The sequence below is a fragment of the Mastigoproctus giganteus genome, chromosome 9, assembly GCF_048544385.1.
Source record: "Mastigoproctus giganteus isolate SK-2022 chromosome 9, ASM4854438v1, whole genome shotgun sequence".
NCBI classification, from domain to species: Eukaryota; Metazoa; Arthropoda; class Arachnida; order Uropygi; family Thelyphonidae; genus Mastigoproctus; species Mastigoproctus giganteus.
Genome location: NC_143583.1, coordinates 225,006,814 through 225,021,368, shown reverse-complemented (window position 1 = coordinate 225,021,368; position 14,555 = coordinate 225,006,814). Strand labels below are relative to the sequence as shown.

Below are 14,555 nucleotides of genomic sequence, written 5' to 3'. Positions count from 1 at the left end.
GCACTGGATAAAGAAGCACTGCAGGATCATCCAGACAAGATTTCAGTTCGAGCTCGGACACAGCATGGGTTTGTTAAGGGGGATGTCTTGTCTGACCAATTTGATTGGATACTATGATGTGGTCACAAAGTAACTAGTTGCAGGGAATAACTTTGATATCATATATTTGAATCTTAGAAAGGCTTTTGATAGTTGCACATGGAAGACTGCTGCACAAATTGCAGCAGCCTTCCCTGTGCAACATTGCCTCCAATGTGCAGTGTGGCATTGGAGGCAAAGTACTGCTATGGATAAAGGGATAGTTGAGTGGGAGAAGAGAGAGAATGTTAAGCAATGGATACTGCTCTTCGTGGACTAATGTTATTAGTGGAGTCCCTCAGGATTCAGTGTTCGGTCCATTGTTGTTTTCTCTATTTATAAATGATATTGATGAGTATATCAGGCTTAATGTCCAAGTTTGCAGACGATACAAAGGTTGGCAGGGTTGTTAATGACACTAATGACAGTATGCTGCTGCTGCAACAGGATCTAGAAAAGTTGAGGAGATTGTCTGAGGTGGCAAATGAAGTTTAACATTGACAAATGTAAAGTACTACATATCGGAAGCAGTAACCCCAGAGTAATGTATCAACTCTGTGTGGTAGAGTAATGTATCAACACCGATAGTGGTAGAGAAAGAAAAGGATCTAGGGGTAATTATGCAGCCAGATATGAAGTTTTCTGAGCAGTGCAGATGGTCTGCAAGAGTAGCTCATGGTGTCTTGTCAATGATATACAGGTATTTTTCTAGGAGGGATAAAGGAGGTGATTATCCCCTTGTACAAGGCGATGGTTAGGCCACACCTTGAGTACTGTATACAGGTCTGGAGGCCTCATTTTAGGAAAGATGTAGAGCTGCTAGAATAAGTACAGAGAAGTGAAACGATATTAGTGAGTGAAACAAAGGGTTACTCTTACCAAGAAAATCTGAAGTCTGCAAGTTGTAGTGTCTGGAGACTAGGGAACAGTAAGGTGATCTGATTGAGGTGTCTAAGGGATTGAATGGTTTGGGGAAGCTCAATGCTGATAGGATTCTTCCTCATGCTCAGATTTCACACTTGAGGGGCATAAATTCAAATTGAGGAAAGACAGTCACACAATAGATGTGCAGAAATTTGCCTTTACACAGTAGGTGGTTGATTGCTAGAATAAACTTCCATCTATTGTTGTAGAAGTTGACAGCTTAAATAAATTCAAGGCTGAACTAGACAATCTTTTGGATGGATGAAACAGGAAAGTCTTTTTTTTGGCTGATGCTATATAAGCTTGCTTTCTTGCATCATATGCCTCTACTAATGCCAATCCTTAGGCCTATAAGACACTCCTTCCCTAACCTTTGTTCTTTCGCTGCTTATGTCACACCAAATTTCTTCAACATTGCACTGGCCACCCATGTCTACCAAATGCACTGACTTAGATTTAATACGTTCCTTATGAAATATGTTCCGCAACCTGTCTGTACGCACACACTATTCCCCATATTGAATTCTGCACTCCTTATATCTTAGTGATACCATGTTTCTGATATCAACACTTTGTCTGCATTAGATGATTTGATTAGTACTTCTGATTCATCAAATTTATTTAATATGTTCCTAGCATTAGTGTACATAAAAGTATATCTGAAATATTTTTACTCTTAGTAACCCTAATGCAATCCATATATTTGCTTTTTCCACTAGGACCCCCAGGAGGCCTTGAAATCTGTGGTATCTTAGTTTCCAGGCTGTTGCATGTGCTAATAGATGCAGTATAATAATCACTCTCACCTCTGCCTGCTGTTTATTTATTTGTTAGATTATCCCCAACCTGGCTAGCAATTCTTCAAACTATCTAACAATGGCATGATAGCATCCCCAAACATTTTTGCTCCCCTTATGTAAGTGTCTTATTCCTATAGAAACAGCAAAATGTCTCCTGGTAACAAGCACAGGTCATGCTAGGAAAAATTCCATCCCATTAGCCTTGCCCAATCTCTCCATTGCTGAACTGATTGAGAATGCTCTCACCAAGCTGAGAAAAATTCTACTCCACGAACCCAGTCTATCTAGATCCAAATTAATTGACAAGGGTCTCATCATATACATAGATACAAGAAATGACTATATCACTACAGAAAAGGATTTTAAACTAGTTGAAGATCTGAGATTTCAAGCAATTATAAACTTTTACCTTATTGTCATCTTTGTGAAAAGTTTTTGGGAACTGGAAACCAGTATTATGTACTGCCATCACGTTTTTACGTACAGTGAAAAGCTGCACTTAAATCTGAATATGTATATCAGATCATGTATAAAATTCGTGTAAAACTGCCAAAATGTGATACACTGGCTCTTACAGACTGCATGAGCTACCTTTCGCATCGACATTTATTTATAAATTTTAAGGTGATTTTTTAATTGGTATATTCACACAAGCTGCGCGATTTGTGATAATATAAGTTTTAATATCCACAACTTGTAAACGTAAATACTTAATAAAATGGTGAAAATTAATTCCTACCTTTTCTAAAAACCAATCACATCCCCGAAACAGCTGATTTATTAAATTCTCTCCAGTCTTAATTAAAATAACGTTCTCTGTGCATATATCGCTTTATATATATTTAATTAAATAAGTAAATATGTGTGTGTGTATGTATATATATATATATATATATATATATAGCTCCGCCTGTTTACATGTGATGAATCATCACGCAAAGATTACAAACAACTTACAATACATGATTTTCCATCATTATAGCAATTTGCAAACAGCTCCTGAAGCACTTTGGATCAAGGGAAGAGAACGAGGCTATCTTTTTTTCCAGGATGGATTTCAGGAATTCTGATTGATTTTATGGCGAGTTGTGTTTGACCGGCATTGTGAAATGCATACGTAGTTTCTGCACAAAATTTCTTGTACTTTTGTTGAACAAAATGGTTAAAGAAAAACCAAATTCAACTCGAACGTATGATGAAGATGGTTTTCGGAGACGGGCAGCTTGTTTATGCGTACGTAATGAAGAAGAAAGCGAGGTATATATTTTAGTGTCCACCAAAACAAGTTTTTTTTTTTTTTCCCTTTTTAAATCAACACTGTCACACACTGTAGTTTATATTTATTGGAATTAATCATATCATTATACACAACCTATTTGATGTTGTAATGCGCTTTTTTTTTTCATTATAAAAGGGTATTTGTCAAGTTTAACGTGTTCATTAGTTCTCAGTTGAAACTCGAGGTTATGACACCCCCATTATCACCTATTGCCAAAATATTCATTATGTTTGATAACTAGACGCCCGTTTTGAATCTGCATTGCCTATCTCCCCATTCAAATAAATTTTTGCTTAATTTATTATTTTTTTTAAAGAGCAGCTTAGTCAACAAATCATTCAATCAATATAAGTTTCAATTCACTATTAATCAGATAAAATTCAGTATCAGTCAATATCACTTTTCAAACAATGTCAGTTTATTGCCAAGATGCAGACTACAAGGTTGGGCTGCAGCACATAACACCTGATTGTACAACAATAAGTAAATAATGGCATATCCCAAAACGCCAAGGAAGCAGGATCATTTGCATCTTAGCAGAGATATAATGAGGATGCATATTAATGAAAATAACATCACATACAGCAGTTTTAAAATAATAACACTATCACAGAATTAGATTTAAGATTAAAAAAATGGTTGATCAACACTGACAGAATCCATATTGGTGAATATTGATCAGATGGAAGATTTCAAGATAGGGTTAGATTTAATAGGTTTCTTCGTTAATTTGGAAACAGAAGAGGTAGGATGGGAGAGGTTTGGAAACCTTTTTATGGATGGCTAGCTGGATATGAGCAAATTTCTAAGCTGAAGGAAAGACACCAGTGGAATAAGAAAGTGAAATTGAGGTAACAGAACAAATGCATGCTCAGGAGGACAATTCTGAGGAAAGTGGAGAAGTGCCATCAGGATCAGAGCTTTCCTAGCATTGAGATTGTTCAGATGCTTCTAACGTCCTGTTGGAAGCCCACAGGAGGCATAAGTGGAGTGTTCTGAGTATGGTAGGACGAGGTTTACTATGATCAGCAATACAAGAGTTAGAATCAAAATAGGATGCTAGTGGATGTAATAGAACCATAAGGTTTTAACAGGGGTGAGAGTATAGAAGGATATAAGTTGTACCAATAACTTTGGTAAGAGAGCAGAATGCTTAACTGGTTGTTTAAAATGAACTTTGGATTGATTAATACCTGTAACAGTTGTGAGTGGGCAGAAAATGAAGCAGCAGATTCGGATGCAGGCTAATTGCGTTATTCTTATCTTGAACAGCCATAGAACATCATTTGGAAATCCAAGGTTTTAATGTGGAATAAAGGATTTCATCCCTACAAGAGTAATTTCACTAATTTGATCTGTGCCAACATTGTGATCAAAACAGTATCCAACCAAGTTTTCGAAGAACGGAAATCTCTGAGATAATCCCACTTCATACTCTCGAAAGAAAGGGGGAAAAGCATTTTTTTTTGGTGTTATCTAATGTTTTTTTTTTTAATATATAAAAATATCAGGACAAAATAAAGTTTTCTTAAACATCAAAGTAAAGTTCATATCCAAAGCCAGTATAAGGTTAAGTTTTAGTGTGACACTTGGACTTGTTTCTTTTTGCACAAATCTTGAATTTTTGACAAACATCCCTGCAGTTCTTCCTCAACAGACAGTGTCGTTTTTTTTTTTTTTTTATATGTTTAATGTCTCTCAGACATGAGACACTGTTTGCAGAGGTAAGAAGTTTAAGGTTTTCACTGCTTCTGCTGAAATCACAGGATTTTTTTTTTTTTTTTTAATTAAAATTCAAAACATTAGGTTCCATTTCATTGCATTTTTCGTTCAAAGTTCAGTCACACTGTACTGTAGTGCAGTGATATAATGAGGATATATATTAATGACAATAATTAATTCACAAAATTACAGACAGTAATTAATGGGATGATTTCTTTAATCTCCCTGACTCGGAATTAGGAGCAAAAACATTTCAATATTTCCGTTTGAAAGGTGTTTTTTTTCCATACCTTGAGTTTATTCTTGAATGTAAGAAGTTTGTCTGGAGAACTTAGAATGTTTTTTTCTAGGCCCTATGTGCCTGTATTCAAAGTGTTTAAATGCTGATAAATATCTTTAAGTAGGCTAATTTCAGCAGTCATTTTGTATTTTCAAGAAAGTCATAAAAAATGACTTTCTTTATCTTTGAAGTAAGGCAGTGCTTCCTCTTGCAGTTCAAGTAGCCTTACTAAAATTCTCCTTCTTGAAAGTCATCTAACCTCAGTATGTAGGAGTGTGAAATGGTCTTTTTGCCTATCTTCACACAACTTTGAAAGCATGTAATTTAAGATGGTGCTGCTTTATAAAATTGTCCGTGTTAAATCCTCCCTAATACCTTTTTAGATGTACACAGTAGTGGGTCATTATGACATCAAGGATTACACCTTTGACAGGTTTAACCAAGCCTTTTATTGAACTAATTATCGAGGGGGGGGATGCCATCTGTACAAATCTCACCACAAACCACAGGATTCCAAGTAAGAATACCAGATGTTGAAAATATCTTGAACTTTGGTTGTTTCTGACAGTTCTTTACAACAACAAAAATTTCCATTATTTCGTCTTAGTTTTCGTTTGATAATTAAGGTGAAATAATGGAAATTTTTGTTGTAAAGAAACCTTGCTCTCCAAGTCATATTGTAAATAAATATTTGTGTTTGTAAAACTTTCTTCTTCAAGTTGACTTGTCAACAGACATGTTGCTTGTTGACTTATCAACTTGGAGATCAACGTTATTATTTCCGACATCTTCAGTGTCATGTGACATATTATCCATGCTTGTTAATAGTATCATTAGAAAGAGAACTTTGTCAATTTCATTTTCAGCTTCTCGTTATTTTCATTATTTTATAAGCAGGCATTACTACACAAACTGGCAGAACTAGACAAACATTTGGAGCTAATGGATGGGAAGGTTTTTTGGCTGGTGTTGTTTAAGCTTGCTTTCTTGCATCATATGCCTCCACTAATGCTAATTATTAGACTTTCAGTAATAGCATGACTTTTAATTTTTGTGCAACTAGCTCAGCTACTAAAATAGTTTGCTTGCTTGAGCTTTTTCATGATAATTAATTTCTTCTCAAACCCTTTGCAATTTTTGCTTTGTGAATCCAAAAGTCGTTAGAAGTCAGCAGTTGTTTTATTTTAAAAGTGGCCACGATTAGTAGTGAATGTCAGTTTAACTTGGCTGGGGCCATAGCTGTGTTTGTTAGCTTTTTTCCTGTAAACAGTGAATAATGGAAAGGAACAATTTTTGCCAGTCCATGTAGGACCTATGGCTAAGTAACTGTCATGGTAAAGGCGATTTTTTTTTAATATCAGTAACCTCTCCTCTGTTTTACTCATACTTGACTCTGATAATTTTGGTTCATTTTCCTGTCCACACCTTAACTGATGCCTCTTCTTTTCATTAAAATTTACTAGTTATGAGATATAGTGTTTGTGCCATTACTAGCAATAACAAAGGCTCTATGAATCATCATCAGCCATTTTCAGTCCACTGCAGGATGAACGCCTCTCTAGTAACTTTCTAGTTCCTTCTGTTTTGTGCGATGGCCATCCATTTACCACCCACACAAACTCGTGAATTTTGTCTGTTCATCTCCGCTGTTGTCCGGGTTTTCTTCTAGCTCCTCTTGGGTACCATTATGTTATTTTCTTAGTCCATCTGACATTGTCTTCGAGCTATGTGTCCTGCCCAAGACCATTTTAGTTCTTTAGTTTTGATAAGAGTGTCTTTTACTTGATTTTGCTGCCTAATCCATGTGTTTCTCTTCTTATCTCTTCTTATTCTTAGTAGTTGTTGGTGACTCTATTGTCAGGGAAACAGGGAACATGCTTTGTAAAAAGGATAGGTGGAACAGGACCAGGGTATGTCTGCCAGGGGCAAAGGTTGATGACGTTGTAGAGCGGATATCATCTTTTAAGGGCACAAAAGGTGATATAGTTGTATACGTTGGCATTAATGATATTAAGAGTAGGAGACCAGCAGAATTACTTAACTAGTACAGGTCACTGTTGAAAAAAAGCCGTGAAGTAGGGTTGAATTTGAAAGTGTCTGCAATTCTGCCCAGACACGATAGGAGGGAGTATATGATGAGAGCCTTGTCGATCAATTCGGCCCTGGAAAGATTGTGCAAGGCTCAAGGGGTAGAATTTTTTTCAGCCTGGACTGTACTTGTTAACAGAAGAGATTGCTTCTACAGGGATGGGATACACTTAAATAGAAAGGGTGCAAGAATATTTGCTGATGCTATCGAGGCAGTGTTAGGTGGTTCGGAAAACTGCTAGCTTGGGTGGGAGACAAAGACAAATAGATTAACAGTAGCCACTGGCAGAGGTGAAAGAGATTCTTGCACTGCTTCTATTGGAATGAGCAGAAGCCTGAAAAACAATATGCAGGATATTTCAGAGACTGCTGGAAGTCATTGCAGTACAAGTAAACACACGGGTTGTGTTAGGGTAGCTAAGAATAGAAACAGGTGCATGTATACTTGCGTGTCACCAATGCTAGGAGTTTAGTAAATAAATTTGAGGTTTTGCTCAAAACATCAAAGGCAGATATTGTTGGGATATCAGAGACATGGTGTCACACAGAAATAAGGAATGCAGAACTGGAATTTGGGGAGTACAACGTCTACAGAAAGGATAGACAGGATAGGAAGGGAGGAGGGGTTATGCTATTAGTTAAAAAACACATAAAATCCAAGTAAGTGAAGCCAGTCGACATCGATGGACAAGGCAGTGTCGAGTCAGTTTGGTGTGACATAAGCATGGGTAAATCAAAATTGAGAGTAGGAGTGTGCTATAGGCCTAATGACTCTGATGAGTATAATAAGAAACTGTACAGGGAAATAGAATGGGCCAGTAAATCAGAGAGTCTTATAATGGGGGATATTAATTTCCCAGATATTGACTGGAATTTGTGGGTTGGTCACTCACACACACTAGCAAGGCTTTTGTGGATTTATTGGATGATTGTTTTCTACATCAGCATGTTCGTGAGGCAACAAGAGGGAGCAATACTCTTGATCTGATTATCAGTAGTGATTCTTCATGCATTAAGAATCTGCAGATAAAGGAACCACTAGGTGGCAGTGATCACGTGTGCTGAAGTGGGATTTACTCAAGGAGGTAACTACCATCAGAGGTAAAGGGAAGGGTTTTTGCTTTCGTAAAGGCGACTATGATGGGCTGAGACAGTATTTAAATTCTATACAGTGGGACAAACTGATCATGTTACCAACAGCAAATTTAAAATGGGAAGCATTCAAGGAACTAATCTTGGAAGCTACCAGGCTTTACATACCAACCAAGAAATATTGTTCAAGGTTCAGGCCTAAATCGTTGTCAGATGAACTAATGAGACATATGGCAGAGAAGAAATATGCATGGGATACATACAAATTAATGGGTGACATGGAAGCCTATGATAGATATAGGTTGGTCTGTAACCAAGTCACAAAGGAGATTAGGCAGGCAAAGGCAGATTATGAGAAATCCTTGGCAAAGGATGCAAAGAAAAACAGAAAAGAGTTCTTTACCTATTTAAACTCAAGAAGGAAAGGGATGAATCAGATTGGTCCACTGGATGTTGATGGTTCAACAGTTGAGGATCCTGCTCAGGTGGCTAACAATCTAAACGAGTATTTTGCATCTACATTCCCACATGAGGAGTTATTCAGGAAGGGGAATGTCGTAGGTGAGGTAAACATTGGCAGTGAGCTAGATGATTTTCTAATAACTGAGAGGAAAGTGGAGGAGAAATTGTTGAGGATAAACATAAAAAAGGCACCCGGAGTGGATGGGATCTATCCAGTTATATTAAAGGAGGCAGTAAAGGAAGTAAGCAAACCCCCAGCCATAATTTTGAGAGCTTCTTTGGACTCAGGGGAGGTACCATAGACTGGAGATGTGCAAATGTAACCCCAATTCACAAAGGAGGATCAAAGGCTGACATAAGTAATTATAGACCTGTTAGTTTAACTTCGGTTCCAGGAAAATTAATGGAGGCACTGGTTAAAGAAGCACTGCAGGATCATCTGGACAAGAATTCAGTTATAGCTCTGACACAGCATGGTTTTGTTAAGGGCAGGTCTTGTCTGACCAATTTGATTGGATACTATGATGCAGTCACAAAAGAACTGGATGCAGGGAATAACTTTGATATTATATACTTGGATCTTAGAAAGGATTTTGATACTGTTGCATATGGAAGACTGCTGCACAAATTGGAGCAGTGTGGCACTGGAGGCAAATTGCTGCTATGGATAAAGGGGTGGTTGAGGGGGAGAAGACAGAGAGTGGTAATCAATGGACACTGCTCATCATGGACTAATGTTATTAGTGGATTCCCTTAGGGTTCAGTATTGGGTCCATTGTTGTTTTCTGTATTTATAAATGATATAGATGATGGTATATCAAGCTTAATGTCCACGTTTGCAGACGATACAAAGGTTGGCAGAGTTGTTAAGGACACTACTGATGCTATGCTGCTGCAACAGGATCTGGAAAGGTTGAGCAGATGGGCTGAGAGGTGGCAAATGAAGTTTAACATTGACAAATGTAAAGTACTACATATGGGAAACAGTAACCTCAGATCAACGTATCAACTCTGTGGTGCTATGCTGATAGTAGTAGAGAATGAAAAGGAACTGGGGGTAATTGTGCAGGCAGATATGAAATTCTCTGAGCAGTGCAGACGAGCTGCAAGAGTAGCTCATGGTGTCTTGTCAATGATATACAGGAATTTTTCTAGCAGGGATAGGGATGTGATTATTCCCTTGTATAAGGCATTGGTCAGGCCACACCTTGAATACTGTATACAGGTCTGGAGGCCTCATTTCAATAAGGATGTAGAGCTGCTGGAAGAAGTACAGAGAAGGGCAACAAGATTAGTGAATGGAACAAAGGGTTGCTCTTACGAAGAAAGGCTTAAGTTTTGCAAATTACAGAGTCTGGAGACTAGGCATCGGCGAGGTGATCTGATAGAGGTGTATAAGGCTTTGAATGGCTTGAACATGCTCAATGCCGATGGGATTCTTCCTCTTGCTCAGAATAATCACCTGAGAGGACATAAATTCAAATTGAGGAAGGACGGATGTCGGATAGATGTGCGGAAATTTGCCTTTAGCCAGCGGGCAGTTGGTTTGTGGAATAGACTTCCATCACTTGTTGTTGAAGTAGATAGCCTAAACAAATTTAAGGCCCAGCTGGACAGGTATTTCGAACGAATGGAGGGGTAAAATGGGAGTAGTGGTTGTGCTTTTTTTTTTTTTTTTTTTTTGGCTGATGCTGAATAAGCTTGCTTTTTTGCATCATATGCCTCTACTAATGCTAATGCTACCTAACAGTCTGATTCCCAATATAATTTGTTCCATTCTGCGCTGTGTAGTTCTCAACTTCTTTTCCATTCTTTTGGTGAGTGCCCAAGTTTCACTTCCATAAGTCATGGTCGGGAGTATACATTTTTTCATTATTTTACATTTCAGACAAATTGGGATATTGCTCCTCAGTAAGTGACTATATTTCCTGAATGCTATCCATTTAAAATTTATTCTTCTCTTGACTTCTAGCCATTTATCATTATTACAGTTAATGACTTGTCCCAGATAAGTATATGACTCTGCCTTTTCCATTACTGCTCCTTCAACCATTATATCCCTTTCTGTGGCATACTTGTTCATCATTACTTTTGTTTTAGCCATATTCATCTTTAGTCCAAAATCCTTACTAACTCTGCATAACTGATTAAGATTTTCTTCTAATTCTTTGGGATTCAATGTCATCTGCAAATCATAAATATTTTAGGTATTCTTCATTCACATTGATTCCTTTTGCGACCAGTCTAATCTTCTGAAAGCTTTCTCAAGGGCAGCAGTAAACAACTTGGGAGATATTGTGTCTCCTTGTCGAACTCCTCAATTTTAAATTTATTACTGTTTTGTCTAGTCTAATAAAAAAGGTAGCATTCTCATATATTTTCTTCAAAATCATAATATATGGGGTATCTATGCCTTGTCTTTCTAGTGCCCGAAACATTGCCTTATGCTGTATGGAGTCAAATGCCTTTTCATAATCCACAAATGCCAGTCATAATGTTGTTTTATATTCATTTGCTTTCTCTATTAGCTGTGATATTATGTGAAGGTGATCCATAGTTGAGAATCCTGTCCTAAAGCCAACTTGCTCTTTTGGTTGATTCTCATCAAGTTTTCTTTCTAATTTGTTAGTAATGACCCTTGTGAACAACTTGTAGATGTGGGATAACAAGCTAATTGGTCTCTTGATTTTTTAAGGAGTCCTTATGTGCTGTAATGTAATAACTAGATCGTATGTATCACAGTAACGTGCAGCCATTATCAACCCACTGCAGGATGGAAGCCTCCTCAACAATTCATGCTGAGGGAAATGGACCATAATCTGCCACGCTGGTCCAGTGCGGGTTGGCAGATCGAGCATATTCAGCAGTCAGGGGCTTGAACCCCTGTCTACTCAAGGAGCGTGTGCTACTTCACCCCCGCTCCTGACCACTCGGCTACGCTACTGAGTATCGTATGTATAGCTTAGCTTAATTTTCAGCACTCACCTCATAGTAATCCGCTTAGCTGGTGCAGAGATTTACCACATACATAGTGGTTATAGGATTCTAATAATTTACAGGGATTATGGGTTTTAAACTAAGTTGTGGGCCACAAAATTTTTAAGAAAGGAAAGTGCACCTTCCATTCTATGATTGCCTAATTAAATTAAATTAAATGAAGAAAAATAAAGAAAAAATAGAAGCTAATAGTCGCGGACGAGCGACTTTCGAGATTCCTCGTCTGCAGTTAGCTATGTTGGGGGAAAGAGAGCGCGATTGTGTTATATACGGGGTGGGTTTAAGCGCCATACATCACGCAACGTGTTAAACAAAAAGATTCCCGCAAATTTCTCCCCCATTTGGAATTTAGCACATATTAAGTTTCCACGTACACTGAAATGCATTTCGGGAACCCAACCCGTATATAACACAAGCGTGCTCTCTTTTCCCCCCAACATAGCTAACTGAAGACGAGGAATCTCGAAAGTCGCTTGTTCATGACTATTAGCTTCTATTTTTTTATTCATTTTTCATCATTTAATTTAATTTAATTAGGCAACCATAGAATGGAAGGTGCACTTTCCTTTCTTAAAAATTTTGTGGCCCACAACTTAGTTTTAAGCCCATAATCCCTGTAAGTTATTAGAATCCTATAACCACTATGTTTGTGGTAAATCTCTCCACCAGCTAAGCGATAACTATGAGGTGAGTGCTGAAAATTAATCTAAGCTATACATATGATCTAGCTAATTGGTCTATAATTTCCAATTTCTGATTTATCTCCTTTCTTATGCAGCCAAACTATGATTGCATTATTGCACTCCTTAGGCATCACACCTTTTCTAATGCATTTTGTGAAGAGTATTGCCAGTTTTTGTGTCCTGTCCAATTTTCTCCCAATTCCTCCCAATTTTAACAACTCTACAGCAACTTCAACTTCCCGGGGCTTTGTTATTCTTCATTTTATTTTATTTATTTATTTATTTACTTCAATGCATGTTCTACCTCATCAGGAAGGATATCAGGTATGTTGTATGTGTTACTAATTTGCGATCCATCTTCCCCGCTGCTGGCATCATTCCCTCGCTCCTTTTATAACTCTTTATTGTAGTCTTCTGCTATTTGAATTATGCCTTCTCTGCTGTTTATAAGTACACCATCGCTATTCTTCAGTTTCAGTATCATTTGTCTTTCTGTATTACTGCTCATGGCTGCTGATTTAAATCCTTTGTTTTCCCTTAATGCTTGTTCTACTTTTCTTATGTTAAATTTTCTTATGTCCTCTCTCTGTTTCTCTCTAATGGCTTTGCATAACTCAGTATACTTAATTTTCTCCTTGTCAGTGTGTTTTTTGCTCTTCATTTGTCATCTTCGTTTCATCATGACAAGTGTTTGTTGACTAATTTTTTCTTTTTTAGATTTCTTTTTACCTATAGGTTTCTTTGGCTTTATCACTTTCAGAAAGTTGTAATATTCCTCATTGATATCTTGGTCCTGAGCAGTCTGCAGAAGCTCAGACTTGTTCTTAAGTTCCAGTACATACTACTTTTTCTCCCCTTCTGTTATCTCAAAGACCTTTGTATTATTTACTCGAGTCAATTTTTTCCTTTCCTTTCTTTTCTTACATCTATATCAAGCATGCATCTTACCATTCTGTGATCACTTCCACCAAATACCCCGTTCAGGACAGTAACATCATTCACGATATATCTTCTGTTAGTGAGGATGAAGTCAATTTCATTAGTTGTTAATCCATTTGGGCTCTGCCATGTCCACTTTCTGTTCACCCTTTTCTTGAAAAAAGTGGTCATTACTGACATTCCTCAAGATTCTGCAAATTCCACTTCTTAATCCTCTTTCATCTCTTTCACCAATTCCAAAATTTCCTGTAGTTCCCCCTTTCTGCACTGTTTTATCTCTTTCCAACCTTAGCATTGAAGTCCCCCATAATGATAGTGTAGTGTGTTTTCTGTTCATCTAGAAGACTAAATTTTGGTGTACATTTCTTCAACCTCTTCATCATAATGGCTCGATGTTGGTGCATAAATCATTATAACCTTTAGACCTTAGAAACCTTATACCTCTTAGAAATCCTGAGTAGTAGTCTTGACACCCTTGGTGATGTACTTTTGAATTCCAAAATGTTTGTTTTTTATATCTTTATGGACCAGAAAGCCAACTCCACCTTTGCTGCTTTCACTGTGTCCATTGGTGTACAGCAGATTTCCACTTGATAAACTTATAAGTGATTAGTTTCTTCTTCTTCTTGTTTCAGCCAACCCGATGATATCCCAATTCACATTTTCTAATTCCTTTTCCAGTTCTAATATCCTGTCTTCACCGATGAGCGATCTTACGTTGTAGCAGGCCAAGTTCAGTTTCCATGCATGGCAGCCTGGTCATATCCAGAGATTCTTAGTGCCCTCTGCTTCCACTCTGATCCTCTTGCTGCTGTAAGAGGGGAAGTGAAAGCCACTGTGGACTGAGGGCCATTTGTTTTGTCACCAGGTATAGGGATAAGAAAAAGTCACAAATTTAATTTGGAAATGTCTGCATTTCAGCCCCGACATGATCGGTGGCAGCACATGATTAATAGCCTTGACAATAAATTTGTTCTTGGATGGGCTATGCAAGGCTTATGGGGAAAAATATTTCTCAGCATTGTCTGTGCTTGTTAACAGGAGAAACTTTTCAAGAGTTGGGATATATTTAAATAAAAGGGGTGCAAGAATATTTGCTAATGCTATTGAGGGATGTTTAGTGAATTGGGAAACTGCTAGATTTGTTGGGTGGAAGATACACAAACTAATAGATTAACAGTAGCTCCAAGCAGTGATCAAAGTAATTCTGG

The 14,555-nt window shown here is 37.5% G+C and overlaps 2 protein-coding genes across 4 annotated transcripts in view; one reads left to right on the top strand and one right to left on the bottom strand.

Moving 5' to 3' along the window:
* LOC150081140 (inositol hexakisphosphate kinase 3-like) overlaps nt 1-2,845 on the bottom strand; it is a 173,945-nt gene extending 171,100 nt beyond the window's left edge. Inside the window, exon 1 of one of the 2 annotated variants that reach the window (XM_090381358.1) lies at nt 2,760-2,845. The gene's annotated coding sequence lies outside the window, so the exon portion shown is untranslated. Of the gene's footprint in view, nt 1-2,541; nt 2,646-2,759 lie in introns of those variants that run through there. The other variant, XM_090381357.1, reaches the window with a different exon arrangement.
* Nucleotides 2,846-2,859: 14 nt separating this feature from the next.
* The window catches only part of LOC150081139 (diphosphoinositol polyphosphate phosphohydrolase 1-like), a 154,043-nt gene continuing 142,347 nt past the window's right edge, over nt 2,860-14,555 (top strand). For both annotated transcript variants that reach the window (XM_090381361.1, XM_090381362.1), the window contains exon 1: nt 2,860-3,059. In XM_090381361.1, the coding sequence (XP_090237487.1) occupies nt 2,961-3,059 (99 nt within the window). In that variant the 5' untranslated portion in view covers nt 2,860-2,960. The remainder of the gene's footprint in view (nt 3,060-14,555) is intronic.